The 17,452-nt window shown below is 40.7% G+C and overlaps 1 protein-coding gene and 1 non-coding gene across 2 annotated transcripts in view; one reads left to right on the top strand and one right to left on the bottom strand.

Moving 5' to 3' along the window:
- The window catches only part of ESR2 (estrogen receptor 2), a 61,377-nt gene that overhangs the window by 7,589 nt on the left and 36,336 nt on the right, over positions 1 to 17,452 (top strand). The window contains exons 2-4 of the mRNA XM_069596779.1: positions 5,442 to 5,880; positions 7,457 to 7,629; positions 14,901 to 15,017. Coding sequence (XP_069452880.1) covers positions 5,528 to 5,880; positions 7,457 to 7,629; positions 14,901 to 15,017 — 643 coding nt within the window. The 5' untranslated portion in view covers positions 5,442 to 5,527. The remainder of the gene's footprint in view (positions 1 to 5,441; positions 5,881 to 7,456; positions 7,630 to 14,900; positions 15,018 to 17,452) is intronic.
- On the bottom strand, positions 3,587 to 3,690 carry LOC138444453 (U6 spliceosomal RNA). Its single transcript, XR_011258479.1, has one exon. It is a non-coding gene; the product is annotated as a U6 spliceosomal RNA (small nuclear RNA).

Below are 17,452 nucleotides of genomic sequence, written 5' to 3'. Positions count from 1 at the left end.
CACAGTCCACTTTCACATCCATACGTGACCACTGGACAATAATTAGCATTATGCTTTATCCTGCATATTTTCTTTTAGGAATCAGGGATTGTATATGTTGACTGGGAATCTAAGTAGTTGAAATATGGAATCCTGTTCTCATGATTAATAAATACACATAGATATTTTTTAAAACTTCCTTGATCTTATATTTATCTTCAGCTACCATTCTCTCTCTGGTCCCTTGTGGTCAGTCAGTGTTGATTGGAAGTGGTAGCACCTTTGTATTAGTTCCTTGTTATTTTACCTGGTCTGCCCGCCTTCTTTACTGGGGACCATGGCTCCTTGAAGGCAGGGTGCATGTCTTGGGATTCCTTTAGATCCTCTGTATCTGCTTAATACCATGCCTACTAGAAGTGCTCCATCTTTGATTAATACTCTTTACTGGCTGAAAGCATATATTTTCGACACATTTCTTCATTTTTTCCTTGTTTTTAATCTGCACCATGTGGGATCTTAGTTCCCTGACCACAGATCAAACCTGCGCTACCTGCACTGAGAATGTGGAGTCTCAACCACTGGACTGTAGGGAAGTTTCTTCATATTCTTTTCTTACAATAGATATTTCTAGCATTGTATTGGAAGGTGAATAAAATATAGCGTGTGCTTTCAGGGAGCTTAAAACCTAATTGTATGTACTTCCTACTCTCCCACTCCACTCTTACAACTTCCAAGAAGGATTCAGTGTAGTTCTCATCTAATAGGGGTGCTAGTGTGAAAAAGGTGTTAAGGCATAGAATGCCAACCACTTCACAATGTACTTTGTGTATTTCTTATGGATATGGCAAGTTTTCTGTAGGAAAATGAAGGAGGTTAGAGTGGAATGACAGAGAAGGCAATGGCACCCCACTCCAGTACTCTTGCCTGGAAAATCCCATGGACGGAGGAGTCTGGTAGGCTGCAGTCCATGCGGTTGCTGAGAGTTGGACATGACTGAGCGACTACACGTTCACTTTTCATTTTCATGCATTGGAGAAGGAAATGGCAACCCACTCCAGTATTCTTGCCTGGAGAATCCCAGGGACTGGGGAGCCTGGTGGGCTGCCGTCTATGGGGTCGCACAGAGTTGGACATGACTGAAGCGACTTAGCAGCAGCAGCAGTGGAATGCCTTGACCATTAGAAGAGTATGGCTTAGAAGAGGCTGGTGGGGAGCAAAGGGCTGCTCAGAGCTGGATTTTTAAGAATGTTAATCTGGCCTCTCTGTGGCCCTGAAGAGAGCTAATTGGAGTCTAGGAGCAGTGAGGAACCTATTTAAGATGCCCAGGTAAGAAGTAGCAAGAGCTTGCTCCAATGGTGGCAAAAGAATTAATGGGGGGAAAGGCATAATGGAGAGAAAAACTCATGATGATGGGTTTGATGAAAGGCAGCTAGATGAAGGGGAGAAGACAGATAACTGTAATGGGCTTTGTCATTGACACAAATAGGAAATGAGTGTCTTGGGGAAGGAAAATGATGAATTTTTCTATGGATATTGTACCAGTTGGTCTTCCCAGGTGGCACTGGTGGTAAAGAACCCGCCTGCCAATGCTAGAGACGTAAGAGGCTTGGATTCGATCTCTGGGTCAGGAAGATCCCCTGGAGGAGGGCATGGCAACCCACCTCTGTGTTCCTGCCTGGAGAATCCCATAGGGGCGCAAAGAGTTGGACATGACTAGCGATTTAGCATGTATGCATGCGTTGTACCATTAGCCAGTGCTCTATAACACACTGCCATCAAGTTCAGCAGCTTAAAACGACAAACAGCTCACATGGTTTCTGAGAGGAATCCAGAAGCAGTTAAGCTAGAATATTGTCCAGGGCTGCAGTCACCTGACCATTAGACTGGGGCTATAGTTCCTTACTGGCTGTTGGCAAGAGGCCACTGTAGGGCTACTTAAGTGTCCTCACAATATGGCAGGTAGCTTTCCTGCAGAAAGTGATCCAAGAGAGCAAGCCAGATAGAGGCTGCAGTGCCTGCAGAAAGTGATCCAAGAGAGCAAGCCAGATAGAGGCTGCAGTGCCTTTTACACCCTAGTCATGGAAGTGCGTACCATCCATTCTACCGTAATTTATTCTAGAAGGGTGTCACTAAATGTAGCCCATACTCAAAGGGGAGGTTAGGCACCATCTTTTGAAGGGAGGAGTCTTGAAGACCGTGGATATTTTTTTAAAACCACCACAGATATATTATTTTGATGACAAATGGAGTGAGCATTCAAAGGAAAATGTCAGGAAGAAGGAATTGGGAGCTTTAGAGAGCCGAGCTGCCTGCATATGGAGGTAGGTGCCAGCTGGAGCTGAAAATATTGAAAATGGAGAACTTCTCTAGGCAAATTTCTTAATGATCTCTCTCAACCAGTCTCATTATTAAAGGTCATTGTTCCCTTCCCCAAATTATATTATTCCAGGTATTTAAACTTTTTTTTAAGTTTTCCATTTTAAATTTCTTGTATTATTTTGTTTTTTCTCCAAGTTTATCATGAAAAATCTCAGTTACAGAAAAGTTGAAAGAGTAGTATAATGTCCATATATTCACTATCTGGAATCAGTAATTATCAGCATTTTGATTTATTTGCCCACTTTATCTATCCATCTGAATATTTTTCTGAACTACGTATTGAGTGGCATTCTTTGGTAAAGAAGGGTTTCCCCCTCTATCTTGGGATAAACTACAGGTCCTCCTAAAACAGCAGAGTACAGGTTTAATTCTTTTCCCCTGATTACTAATTATGAGAGTGAGGAACTGAGGTAACAGTCACTTGCAGTGGTAGCGGATGATTTTATTTGAACATCAGTAAGGACTCGTAGTCCAAAGCATATGTAATTTTGCTAGTTATTGCCAAGTACCCATGGAAGTTGTGCCGTTTTGCATTCTCACCAACAGTGTAGAAGCCAGTCCATGTTTTTCCCGTAACCTTGCCAAGAGAATCTGTTGTAAAACATTTGAGTTTTTGGCAAACATCAGTGAGAAATGATATTTTGGTACAGTTTGATTTGTATCTCTTTATTGAACAAAGTTGAACATCTTTTTATGTGTTTTAAGAGCCATTTGCCTTCCTTTTTATGTGTTCTGTTTGTGTTTTTTGCCTGTTTTCCTAATGAAGTTTGGGTTTTTTTTTTTTTAAATCTTAATTTAAGAGCTCTCTCTATATACCAGAGACATTAGCCCTTTGTTTCTAATATGAGTTGGGAGTATTTTTTTTTCCAATTTGTCATTAACGTTTTGAGTTATGGTGTTTTTTAAAATTAGTTTTTTGTGGAATATAGTTGATTTTCTGCTGCACAGCAAAGTGGATCAGTTATATAAATACACATTCACCCTTTTTAAAAATTCTATTCCCATAGAAGTCAGTACGGAGTATTGAGTAGAGTTCCCAGCGCTATGCAGTAGGTTCTTACTGTTATCCATTTTATATATAGTAACGTACATATGTCGATCCCAGTCTCCCAATTTATCCTTCCCCCTTGATAACTGTAAGTTTTCTACACCATTGATTCTATTTCTGGTTTGTAAATAGATTCATTTGTACCTTTTTTTAGATTCCACATATATGTGATATCATATGAAAACTATGAAATGCTTCAAAATTTGCATGTTATGCATGCACAAGGGCCATGCTAATCTCTGTATTATTCCAGGTTTTAGTATTTATGCTGCCAAAGTGAGCACTGACTTATGCTGTGTTTATGATCTGCAGATATTTGCTTTCATGAGTTTATGTCTTGCCTGGAGAATCCCAGAGACAGAGGAGCCTGTTGGGCTGCCATCTATGGGGTCGCACAGAGTTGGACATGACTGACGTGACTTAGCAGCAGCAGCAGCAGCATGCACATCTTTTAACTGCATCTGGATTTTGAGTCATAGTTAAGGTTTCCCCTATACCCATATTATAAAGGGATTTATCTGTGTTCTCTTCTAGCACCTGTGCAGCCCCTTCCTCCTCCCCCATTCCTGTCTTACCCTCCCTCCCTTCCTCCTCCCTCTCCTTTCTTTCCAATTCTGTCTTAACATTTGGAGTTTATTCTGGCAGACATGTCTTTTTCCAATGATTATTCTGTGTTCAATGTTTTTGTAGCGATTTGAGACATCACCTTTATCATATGAGAAATTTCCAAAAACTTTTGACTTTTAAATTTGCTGTTTGGGGATTTTCTATTCTGTTGCATAGCAGTGTGTTTCTCTCCAGTCAGGAAAGAAACTACACAATAAGTTCAACAGGAGAAGTCTAATATAAGAATTCCCAACTGTGATGGGAGATTAAGTGTAAGATGTAAGAAACTCTATAAGGCACCCAAGAGCCGAGGTCAAGTACCCAAGGAAGGACAAACCGGGGGGGTGGGGGTGTTCAGACCTCCTTGGAAAAGATAGTTTGGCCACTAAAATGTCCACTGGTTTTCCCAGACAAAAGTGGTCTGGAGTTGCAGGTGGGGAGCAGGCAGTCAGCATTTGGTGGTGTGGGCATGCCCTGGAAATCCAGTTGCCTGCCAGAGCGGAAGGCCTTCAGAGCATGCAGGTGCTGGTGATGAAGCTTGTACAAGGGACAAATTCTCTAACTCCTCAGGCCATAGTCTGAATAGGTCATTGCAGAAAGGTTCTTGCCATGCCAGGGCTGCATGTTTGCAGTGGGATCTCGTTCTGGTTGCACAGGCTCCACTGGCTGTTCTCACCCACCATGTCAGCCTCTGCCCCTGCCAGAAATCACAGTGGCCTCTTCCTCCTGCAGTCCCTGCAGCGCCCTCTACTGAGAAAGCTTAGCACTGGGCTCAGTTTAAATGCTTAAAGGAATTCTATTGCCATAGAACATATACTACATATATTGAAGAGTGCATTAGAAGGTGAGAGGCAATAAATTGATCCTTGACAGGTGCATTGGCCTATGTATTCCTTTTTTTTAATCATTGGCTATTCATGATATATTTGAAGATCTGTTAATGCTAGTCATGCTTACTGATCTACCCTTTGAGGTAGGTTTTTAAAATTTTTCTGTAAGAATTTAAAAATGAATTTATCTACTTCTAGGGGGAAAAAAACTGGTTGGCATTTTTACTTAATCATATATTTTTTAAGTTTGTTTGTTTTTTCTCCAGAGATTGAACCCAGGCCACAGCACTGAGAGCCCAAAGTCATAACCACTAGGCTACCAGGGAACTCCCTGTGTTTTTTAATTTTTAAAAGTATTTTATATTAAATTCTCATGGTAGAAAATTCTTATAGTTAACAACAAAAGCTTTATGGAAGTGAATGAAGGGAGAAAATGAATTCCATGCCTTTTATTCCTACCCCTCTGAGGTTGTGTGTATGGTTTTCAGGATGTATTTCTAGGTCCATATAAGTGTGTGTGTGTAATAAAAATGTGTCAACCTTTTTCACAGTATGCTTGTACCTGTAACTTAGAAATGTCTTTTCTTTTTTCTTTACAGCCATACCTGTCCATGACTCTGAGAACATTATAATGTTCTTTTGTGCTTCTCACAAGGGGTTTTCCTAGCTGTTACCTACTCAAGACATGGATGTCAAAAACTCACCATCTAGCCTTAACTCTCCTGTCTCCTATAACTGCGGTCAATCCATTCTACCCCTGGAGCCAGGCCCCATATATTTACCCTCTTCCTATGTAGAGAGCCGCCATGAATACTCAGCCATGACATTCTATAGCCCTGCTGTGATGAATTACAGTATTCCCAATAACTCAGAAGATGGGCCTGGTCGACAGACCACAAGCCCAAATGTATTGTGGCCAACTCCTGGACACCTCTCTCCTTTAGCCATCCATTGCCAGTCGTCACTTCTGTATGCAGAACCTCAAAAGAGTCCTTGGTGTGAAACCAGATCATTAGAACACACCTTCCCTGTGAACAGGTAAATCCAGTCTTCATTCTGAATTATATTATGGCCAATATTCAGATTGCTTTATGACTTAGTGAGAAGAAAGATATGTGTTATACAAGGTCTTCATTATCACATAGAGCACCTAGAACATCTGATGTTCTGAATTCTAGGATATCTATTCTGATATTCTAGTCCTTACTAAAAAGTTGAGCTTTTAGATCTGTGTTGTGGGGGAGAATTCACTTCATGACTGTCTTTGGAAAATATTTAATTTAAATCACTTTCTTCTTGATGAAATGATTTGAGTTTGAAAAAGGAATTTTTATTTTCAAGTTACAGCCTTCCTATCTTGAAGTGAAATCACAACTTAGTGTTCATGACAAATTATGTCCAAGATAAAAGTAACCATCGGTATTACAACTCGATAAAATGCTAGACAGGTGAAAAGACAAACAGTGGTACAAATTTTTAAACAGTGAACTAAATAACATTTTATAAAGATTGACAGGAAACTAATGTGGACTTTAGTTGAACATTCTGAAACTCTTAAGTGCAAGGTAACATCATGGATTATTTGCATTCAATTTGTTATACATACACACACGTATATATTTTGTGCTATGTGGCTTGGGGGATCTTACTTCCCCAACCAGGGATTGAACTCGGATAGTTTTAATGATAATCATGGCTACAGAGGGCAGAGGTAGTATAGGCAGAAGCATGAGGGGGCATAACTTTACACAAGAACCCAAGTACTAAGTTATAGCATATTTGATATTGAAGTTTATTACTTTCAAATTCATAAAACTTTGAGAAAGCCATATTACACACTAATTTTATTTTTCTTCTTTTTTAAAGAACTTTTTGATTGGTAAAAGAGAATATGAAAAATGTAGATGACTTTTTAAAAGTAATGTCTTCACATTCAACTTTTAAAGGAAGAAATATCTTATTTCTGAGGACAAGTTCTAATCAGAGTTCTGCTAATATTTGGGTACATTAAACCTCAGCATATTAAATTTATACATCAATCATACCTCTGTCATGTCCTTTCCAAAGGAAACATGCTGTAGCAAAATTAGGAACTAGCCCGGTGTGTTCTTGGTGTCTGCCGGTGGCCCACTGTGGGTCCTCCCTTCCTCTGTGGTAAGCCTCTCCACCCTGCATTGAACACCTGCTTTCTTCAGAGCCTTCTCAAGGGACAGGCATGTGTTTATGCTCTCCCCCTCTCCTCTTCTCTTCTCCTTCGCTCTCCCCTTTTCGCTACTGCTCCCACCCAGACTTGATGTAGTCACTGATTACAGAGATGTACACACTGATGGCTACAGCTAGTTCTCCATGGTAACCGGTGTTCATCCACACTGTGTGGATGGGTGTAAACTCACCTATCCACTTTCAGACACCAGCGATCCCAACAGAGCGACTCTTAATAGATCTGATATCAGTAACAAAGGTTTTGCTTGATCAGATCTCTTGGAATATATTTGTTTATGAAGCCTGGAGGGCAAAGAGATACATGAGGCAATGTTCATGCTGTTCCTTTTTCTAGAAAGGCCTTGTTTTACCGTCAATGTTCTTTTACAGTGAATGTTCTCTTTGCCCCTAGGGAGACATTGAAAAGGAAAGCTAGTGGGAGCAGTTGTGCCAGCCCTGTTTCTAGTCCAAGTTCAAAGAGGGATGCCCACTTCTGTGCTGTCTGCAGCGATTATGCGTCGGGATATCACTATGGAGTCTGGTCATGTGAAGGATGTAAGGCCTTTTTTAAAAGAAGCATTCAAGGTACAAGAATGTTGTTAGCTGCTTTTTTTGTTTTCCACTTTGCTTTTAAACAACGTTGCGGATGACCTGGCAGAAATTTCACCTTCGTTTGGCCTGCTTGGTACACAGAGTACTTGATGACTGTTTCAGAGGATCATGTGTCTTTGGGGGTGGGGGGATTGTTTCAAGTATAGAGTCCTTTATCTTTCACTCAGATCTCTACCCCCAAACCCAAATGGATCTTGCACCACCATCACCTGTTGCCATCTTCCTAGGAGAAAACATAACCTTTGTGAAGGCTGGAAAAAATGTGCGCCCATTAGGAACTGTGAAGATTGTTCCTTTGACTTATGTTTAATATCTAGCATATGTAACAGTTGAGATGGTGGGCTGGCTCCTAAAGAAGAGAGAATATGTTTTATGCAGTCAGTAGCTCAACTAGTGGAACCTCCTTCACATTCCTATTTTCTGGTCTGAGTTTAGACTGTTTCCCTATCCTTCTCCAAATTTCTGCTAGGCTGGCTTTTTGTTTCTGTGATTTTGTTAAATCATCTCTTTAATCAATTTCAAATTGTACGCACCTGGTTTCAAGGCCAGTCAGCCCCTTGCCACACGTTTCCTTGCCAGGCCTAATTGCTGCAGGCACTTTCTTGCTTTCCTGTGCTCTCAGCTGTCTCTCTACCCCCACAACTCCTCCCTTGTCAGCCCTCCTTCCAGGCAGTGTCCTGTGTTCCCATCTCAGAGCTCCCTTCCCTTTTCTGCCAAAGCCTTGTTCTTAACCAGTTAAGGAAAGCTACATTAAAGCAATTCATAGTGTATAAGTGGCAAAGTGGCAAACAGCAATTTACTGAGTTAACCAGTGAAACTCTAGGTTGACAGCATTTTACCTCAAGCAGAGAAGCTGATGTAATCTAGAGGGAGATGAGGGGTAGAATGTTAGTAGATAAGGAATCACCTTCCTCTGAGTCCCTGGGAAATTCACCCTTCATAGATAAGGCCCTGTTTGTCCTCAACCCTCCACTTAGTAGCTCTGTGACTTGATGTCCTGGCCTGGTTTCTCATCTGTGAAATGGAGGTAGTTATTAAAAAACTGAAATGTGAAAATGTTTGTGAAATGTAGTTATGTGAAAATATTTGGTCAATTCTAAACACTGCAAGAGTAGAACTACTGGCAAATTGAAGTTATTCTAATTTTTCTTTTAACTCTTTTGTTTTCAAATGTCAGCGTCTTTTCTTTCTGCCTGTGTTGTTTCTCTTCTAATCCTGCTGCTGCTGCTACTGCTAAGTCGCTTCAGTCATGTCCGACTCTGTGCGACCCCATAGATGGCAGCCCACCAGGCTCCCCCGTCCCTGGGATTCTCCAGGCAAGAACACTGGAGTGGGTTGCCATTTCCTTGTCCAATGCATGAAAGTGAAAAGTGAAAGGAAAGTCGCTCTGTCGTGTCCGACTCTCAGCGACCCCATGGACTGCAGCACTCCAGGCTCCTCTGTCCATGGAATTTTCCAGGCAAGAGTACTGGAGTGGGGTGCCATTGCCTTCTCCACTTCTAATCCTAACTTCATTTAAACCCATATCCTCTAAAATCTTCATAGGTGGATGAGGGCCTCTGCCATTTCCAAGCTCCTTTTCTTGTCAAAAGGAAAAACAACACAGAGAAAGGAAGCTGATGTCATCAAATATTATCAAAACATAAATCATGTTTGGCTATTTTTTCTTTTATATACACAGAACTTTTCTGCATTTAACATTTTCAGTGCTTAAATATTTTTTTGTTATCATTGTACTAGTAGATTATCAGGCCAGGTCCAGTTTCCTGTGATATATGATAAGAACAATTTAGATTTTCTAAAATTCAGAACCAAACTCTTGATATGATGACAATTCTCTACTTTGTTGAAGTTCTAGAATTTTATATTCTAAAGGAAGTTTTGATCCAAAACAACTAACTACATCCTTAAAGGAGAGAATTTTTCTTATTTGCTCCTTGGGAAAAATCTCTATATGGACTATATTTCGTGAACCCTGAGACTGCAGCTGATAACAATAAGTTTACTGTGCTTTCCCCACATCATTCCTTCCTAATGCATCAGCAAAGGAGTTGTTAGGAAAGGGAAAAGGAAGGCCATATCCTAAAAGTGCAAATGGTAACGTTAGTGCTCTTACAATTACTGAATGCCTAATTGATTATTTCTTTGGACTCCGCCTATTTTTGATGCCCTCTGGTATAAATGCATTGCAGTAACTCAAAACAGCGACTCAATTTTTTTGGTATGTCGAATGGAATGAGAATCAAATATATTTTCATAAATTGAAAAAGAATAAAACAGATTCTTTTGGGCTTCCCTGGTGGCTCAGCTGGTAAGGAATCCGCCTAATGTGGGAGACCTGGGTTCGATCCCTGGGTTGGGTAGATCCCCTGGAGAAGGGAACAGCCACCCGTACCTGTATTCTGGCCTGGAGAATTCCATGGATTGTATAGTACATGGGGTCACAGAGAGTCGGACACTTTGTGAGTTGGACTGAGCGACTTTCACTTCACTTCGTTTTATTAAATCCATTTTCATTGATTTAAAAGATACAGGACCTTTTTTTTTTTTTTGGTTTGAGATATAATTTACATACAACAAAATTCCTCTATTTTAATTTTATAGTTTTTTTTTTTTTTGGTCTTTTTGCAAAGCCACAAGGCATGTGGGATCCTAGTTCCCCACCAGAAATTGAACCCACGCTTCCTGCAGTGGAAGAGTGGAGTCTTAACCACTGGACCACCAGGGAAGGCACAAATTTTACAGTTTTATGAATTTTGAAAATATATGTAGTCATGTAACCAACACTGAAATCAAGATACGGAACATTGCTATAACCTCAAAATATTCCTTCATACCCGTTGCAGCCAATTTCACCCAAGCTTCCCAGGCTCTGGTGACCTTTGATCTATTTTCTGTCCTTATAATTTTGACTTTTCTAGAATGTTATATAACTGCATCTTAAAGTTTGTTACCACTTGCGTATGGCTTCTTTCACTTATCATGATGCTTTTAAGATTTATCTGTGTTGTTGGAGGTATTAGTAGTCCATTCCATTTTGTTACTAATATTCCAGTAAGTGTACCCCACTTTGTTATTTGTTCTTCTTTTTGGTCCCATTGCAAGGTCTGTGGGATCTTAGTTCTCTGACCAGGGATAGAACTCTGAGAGGGAAGTGCGGAGTCCTAACCACTGAACCACCAGGGAATTACATGTTTATTTGTTCATTTGAATTGTTTCTAGTTTTATGCTATTTTGAATAAAACTGCTGTGAACATTTATGCATACCTCTCTGTTTAGACATATCTTTTTGTTTCTTTTGGGTAAAAACTTATGAGTAAAATTGCTATTTGTATGATAAGCTCTGTATGTGGTGCTAGGGGTGAAAAATCTGCTTACCAATGCAGGAAATGTAAGAGATGCGAGTTCGATCCCTGCGTCAGGAAGATCTCCTGGAGGAGGGCATGGCAGCCCACTCCAGAATTCTTGCCTGGAGAATCCCATGGACAGAGGAGCCTGGTGGGCTACAGTCTGTGGGGTTGCAAAGAGTCAGATATGGGTAACCATTCCCTTCTCCAGGGGATCTTTCACCTAGGGATCGAACTCGGGTATTCTGCATTGCAGGCACATTCTTTACTGTCTGAGCCGCAAGGGAAGCCCACACATTCATATGCATTCATTTATTCAACAAACTATAATTGAGTACTTTGTATGGATTCAGTTCAGTCACTCAGTCATGTCTGACTCTTTGTGACCCCATGGACTGCAGCAAGCCAGGCCTCCCTGTAAAGCTTTATATCTTAAAGAATTAGCTTCATGATTTGCCTTGAATTTTGCTTTGCATCTTTCTTAGCTCTGTTCATATAGAGTAGTATGCTTCTCAGACTGTTGCACGGAGCAAGAAGACCGTTTTGATATGTGCAGTGTTTGGTGCAGTTCAAGGAGGACTTTTTTCTTTTTGCCGGAAATGAATTACTATGACCTTCTTGCACACGGCACTCTCTAGGCTATTGTCTTCATATTATTGTGTTTTCCGATCTTTTAAAAAATTAAAATGCTTTTTTACAGCAAACTCTGAGACCAACCTCTCAATTCAGTTCAGTCGCTCAGTCGTGTCCAACTCTTTGCGACCTCATGAACCACAGCATGCCAGGCCTCCCTGTCCATCACCAGCTCCCGGAGTTCATCATCCATTGAATCGGTGATGCCATTCAACCATCTTATCCTCTGTCGTCCCCTTCTCCTGCCTTCAATCTTTCCCACCATCAGGGTCTTTTCCAATGAGTCAACTCTTTGCATGAAGTGGCCAAAGTATTGGAGCTTCAGCTTCAACATCAGTCCTTTCAATGAACACCCAGAACTGATCTCCTTTAGAATGGACTGGTTGGATCTCCTTGCAGTCCAAGGGACTCTCAAGAGTCTTCTCCAGCACCACAGTTCAAAAGCATCAGTTCTTTGGCACTCAGCTATCTTTATAGTCCAACTCTCACATCCATATATGACCACTGGAAAAACCATAGCCTTGACTAGACAGAGCTTTGTTGGCAAAGTGATGTCTCTGCTTTTGAATATGCTGTCTAGGTTGGTCATAACTTTCCTTCCAAGGAATAAGCGTCTTTTAATTTCATGGCTGCAATCACCATCTACAGTGATTTTGGAGCCCAGAAAAACAAAGTCAGCCACTGTGTCCACTGTTTCCTCATCTATTTCCCATGAAGTGATGGGACCAGATGCCATGATCTTCATTTTCTGAATGTTGAGCTTTAAGCCAACTTTTTCACTCTCCTCTTACCCATCAAGAGGCTCTTTAGTTCCTCTTCACTTTCTGCCGTAAGGGTGGTATCATCTGCATCTCTGAGGTTATTGATATTTCTCCTGGTAATCTTGATTCCAGATTGTGCTTCCTCCAGCCCAGTGTTTCTCATGATGTACTCTGCATAGAAGTTAAATAAGCAGGGTGACAGTATACAGCCTTGACGTACTCCTTTCCCAATTTGGAACCAGTCTATTATTCCATGTCCAGTTCTAACTGTTGCTTCATGACCTGCATATAGGTTTCTCAAGAGGCAGGTCAGGTGGTCTGATATTCTTATCTCTTTCAGAATTTTCCACAGTTTATTGTGATCCACACACTCAAAGTCTTTGACATAGTCAATAAAGCAGAAATAGATGTTTTTCTGGAACTCTTGCTTTTTCGATGATCCAGCAGATGTTGGTAATTTGATCTCTGGTTCCTCTGCCTTTTCTAGGGCTTGGGGCAGTTCCTCTCGGTGGCGCCTGTCCTCTGCGACCAACCTCTAGTTGTTCCTTAAATACTTATTGTTGTAAACCTCATAAAATCAGTGAGGATAACATCATGTACTGTTCTTTGAGGCTTTAGAAGATATGTAAAAGATTGCTCCTGCTATGGAAAGTATTGTGGCATTACATTTACCTTCTAACTGTAAAGCATTATGTTTGAAACTACAATAGAAAATCTGATTAGAAATATATTTTGGTTTTTAAAATTTAGTTTTGAATATGAGTGAGTATAAAACCAATAACAAATTATATATCCCTTAAAATGTTTTATGGTGGTGGTGGTTTAGTCGCTAAGTCGTGTCCGACTCTTGCGACCCTATGGACTATAGCCTGCTAAGCTCTTCTGTCCATGGGATTTTCCAGGCAAGAATACTGGAGTGGATTGCCATTTCCTTCTCCAGAGGATCTTCCTGACCCAGGAATCGAACCTGGGTCTCCTGCATTGCAGACAGATTCTTTACCGACTGAGCTATGAGGGAATTGCCATAAACATAAAACATAAATAAAAATGTTTTATAGCATGTCTTATATTACCCCCTATTCTTGAATGTGTATAGAACCTGTGTATATAATGGGTGACTGTGTTAGTTAGGTTACATTTTATGGCAAATGGTGATGGGATTGCCTCTCGTGATTATGCTGTGGTTACGTGAGACTCCATCATAGCAGTCTGGGGAGAGCAGTGGGGAGATGCACTCCTCTTACCCTGGAAGAAAGCAGACATCCTGTTGTCAAGTGCTTCTGGGCAAGTGCCTCTAGGAGCTAGGAGCAGTGTCCAGACTATAACTAGCAAGAAAATGGGGACCTCACTCCCACAACTGCAAGGAATTAATTCTGTCAACAACTTGAATGAGCTTGGAAGAGGACCCTGAACCTCAGATGAGGCCACAGCCCCGTCAACACATTGGTTGCAGCTTTGTTGGGACCCTGAATAGAGTAAACTTTTCCTTGAACTCTCTATTCATGGGAACTATGAGATAATAAATTTGTTTTATTTTAAGCTTTTAAAGGAATTTATTATGCAAAATGAAAAAGCAATAACTTTAAGATTATTGAACTGAGCTTAAGTGTTTTCATTTGTAAAATCGGGATCATAGCTCTTTATAAGGAAGTTATATGAGTAAATGAGGTGCTCATGAAAAGAACCTGGAAATCAGTAGGAGGTCAGAAGTGTTGATGTGTCAGGCAAAGAAGACATTGCTTCCTGTACGTGGCCAGGATGGAGTGTCACTTGACAGAGTGGTTTTTGCATCTCTTGGGTGCCAAGCCAACTCAGGGCATGGCTGGCAAGTCACAAACAACTGAAGTTCAGTTTCTGTTTTGTTGAACAAATGTTACTGGAATCTGGAATCTACCTAAAAGGATGAGAGGATTATAAAGTTCATCATAGTTCAATCATGGAGCTCTTTCTTTTTGCAGTGGTCTTTAAAATCTGATGATTATCAAGTAGTACTTCTTTCTTTCCTTGTTTAGTTTGCTGATTTTTTTATATTCTCTTATTGACCAGTGTAGTTCTCTTAGTTAGCTATGAATTCCCACTAAAAAGGCATGTTAAATCCCCCCCAAAAAGTGTATGCAAAAGAGTACAAGGAGTTTAGTTTGCTGACCGGACACCAAGTACTACTCTTGAGGAGTTTTGTGACTTGGAGCGAATCAATTTCAGGTGACTGTCTCACTTTCCATGTCCAAAGAAGAGTATTTCTAAATATATTTCTCGAGAATTCTAAGAAGATGCAGAGAATAACCTACAGGTCAAGATGTAGGATATCAAAACATTCCTAGATTTCCTTTACTCACTGATGAGGCACTGATGAGACGGCACTTCATTTTTACACCTGTTCCTGTAGCTAGAAGCTGTTTTCCTATCTTTCAGCTGGGTGGCTTTAGCTGTGTTGTTGACCAAAAAAGAGAATTATCCAAAATATTATAACAATAAACTTCCTCTTTTTTTTTCTCTGTTGTAGGACATAATGATTATATTTGTCCAGCTACAAATCAGTGTACCATAGATAAGAACCGACGTAAAAGCTGTCAGGCCTGTCGACTGCGGAAGTGCTATGAGGTCGGAATGGTGAAGTGTGGTGAGTGTTCCCATCCCCTTCTGTGGTATATGGGACATGGTGAGAGCCAGGTCAAACTGGGGACAGTGTGAGGACCTGAAGACATGGAGTCTAGGTGAGAGGAGATTTAGGGCGCGGTAATATCTTCAAGTGTTTGCATGCTGTCCCACGGCAGGGGCGTTGACTTAGTCTCTGTAACTGTGGAAGACGGAGCTGGGGTGAGCAGAAACAAGTTGCAGGAGGCAGATTTGGGCCCCGCTTTAGGAAGAACTTTCTCCAGGTCAAATGGTCTGACACCAGAATAGGCTGCTGCATGAATTAGAGAACTCTAGCCACTGAAATGCTCAGATGGGCTGGATGACGGTCCGCCTGAGGCCTTGAAAAGTCCCAGGATGAAGTTCTGGTACGTGTTCACAGTTAAAGCTGTGACAAGAAGGTAGACTATATTGTGGGTTACTTGGGATGACTCATGCCTGTCACTCCGTTAACTTTCTAGAAGTGGAAAAAATGAATATGCAGGAGTCAGAAACATGATAGACCGATGGAAAGCACATAGAGCAAGAATTTTGTTCTAAGATGGTACGTGTGCATATATGTGTGTATACACACGTGTGCATGCGTGAAAAGACAGAGGGAAATGGGAACACTAGTGTGACAACTGACAATGATGCCTACAGTCTGCTTCCTCCACCCAGCTAACTCAGTTCACTTGTCTGTACACATTTGCTTGTTTCTACGCACTCATGTCAACTCTGCCTAAACTTTTCTTATTCTTCTGCCGGCCAGTATTTTAGCAGTAGTTTGGTGTAATTTCTCTCTTTGTAACTATTTGAAAAAAAATTTTTTTAAGTCCTCTCTTTTCTGATAATCTCTTAGTAGCTCTGCCCTCAAACATTCCGTGTCCCATCCTCTAGTTCAGAATTACAGCAAAAGTTCTTTGAATTAGTTCTCTGGCTTCCTAAAATCACTTATGTTCTCCATTTCCTCTGTAAAACGTCCTACCAATGACCTCCCAGTGGGTGTTGGTTGCTTTCATAAACGCCTCTTCAGCTATATCCTTATCAGTAACCACTAACTTCTTCCCAACCTGTTTCAACTCATTGTAATTGTTGAGTCATATAATTTAAAATTTATGCAAGCATATGAAATATGAGTAGGAAAAGATAGTTGTTCTGTGAAAGCTTTGAGTAAAATGTGAAGGACTAACAGCTATTGGGTTAGGTATGGGTCAGATTAGGGCAAAATCATCATAAACCTAGAAAGAGTCTGCATTCAGAGTGCTTTATGAGTGTTTAAGTTTCTTGCTCTGTTTTAAGAAAGCTGAAACTGAAAATCTAGAGACAGCATAACTTGTGACTTAAATTGGCAGAAGTGTTTAAAGAGAAATCCCTTGGCCTTCTAAGTAAAGACTGCAAATATATATATCATGTTTTAAGTAAAACAGTATCTTAGATGGCATATTTTAAATAAATGATTTCTAATATAATCTTAGGAAAAGAATGTTTCCAATGTGCTAGAGTCTGTTAGTGGCTGTGGTTCTCCTGGTTTGGGACCGGGGCAGTAGCACATACACTCCACCTGTAGGGGGCAGTATATGTGGTGAGAGGAACAGGAGGACTGAATCCCTGCATAGATGAAATCTCATTTTTTTGTCTCATCACTTCTTGCTAACTGTGACAGTGCTTAAATGACCTAACCTTTCTGGCCCTCGTTTTCCTTATCTCTGGATAAGGATATATCTGCAGATATATCTGCTTCACTGAGTTTTGTGAGGAATAAAGACCTAGCACAGTGTGTGGCGTTGAATATTAGTTTCCCTTCCTTTCTCTCCCTCTCTCATTGAAAAACACATCTAAGTTAGGAGCACTAGAGTTCAGGGATATACCTAAAATTCTCCTGGAAAAGGTCACTGAATTTGACCAAAAAGTCACTGGATAGAACTAAAAAAAATATTTGCATTATCTTTGGAGATTACAGAAGAAATGAGATGGGTTGATGTACAAACAGATGGGTATTTTGGCTCTACTGACCATGAGGAAAGACCATTAGGAGTGAATTTCATTAACTGTGGCTTTTCTCCTTTTCCAGCCCTCTTGTCTGCCCTCCTGAGAAAATCCTTCATCTCGATTCTTCCTTCGATCTAATCTCAGAGGATTAGGGATTCTCCCTGTGTTCTAGATCCTCTTGCGTGATTCCACTTTCCCCTTTTATTCAGAAATCCTTTCCCTTCAGTTAGCACCTTTTTCTTCTTCATTTCCAATCTTGTCCTTTCCCCTGAGGTATTAATAAGGTTGTTTAAGGTTAGAAGGATACCCACCCAGGCTAGCTTTAGAGGAAAAGCTTCATTATAAGAATACACTGCAATGCACGTAGCCAGCAAACTGATCTGAATAACTATATCTGGCCTGTAGCCCTCTTTTGGGACATCAGCTCAGTATCTTTTGATGCCGTCCCTT

The sequence above is a fragment of the Ovis canadensis genome, chromosome 7, assembly GCF_042477335.2.
Source record: "Ovis canadensis isolate MfBH-ARS-UI-01 breed Bighorn chromosome 7, ARS-UI_OviCan_v2, whole genome shotgun sequence".
Taxonomy (NCBI): Eukaryota; Metazoa; Chordata; class Mammalia; order Artiodactyla; family Bovidae; genus Ovis; species Ovis canadensis.
Note: the sequence above shows the minus strand (reverse complement) of the source record. Positions and strands in the feature narration are given on the sequence as shown.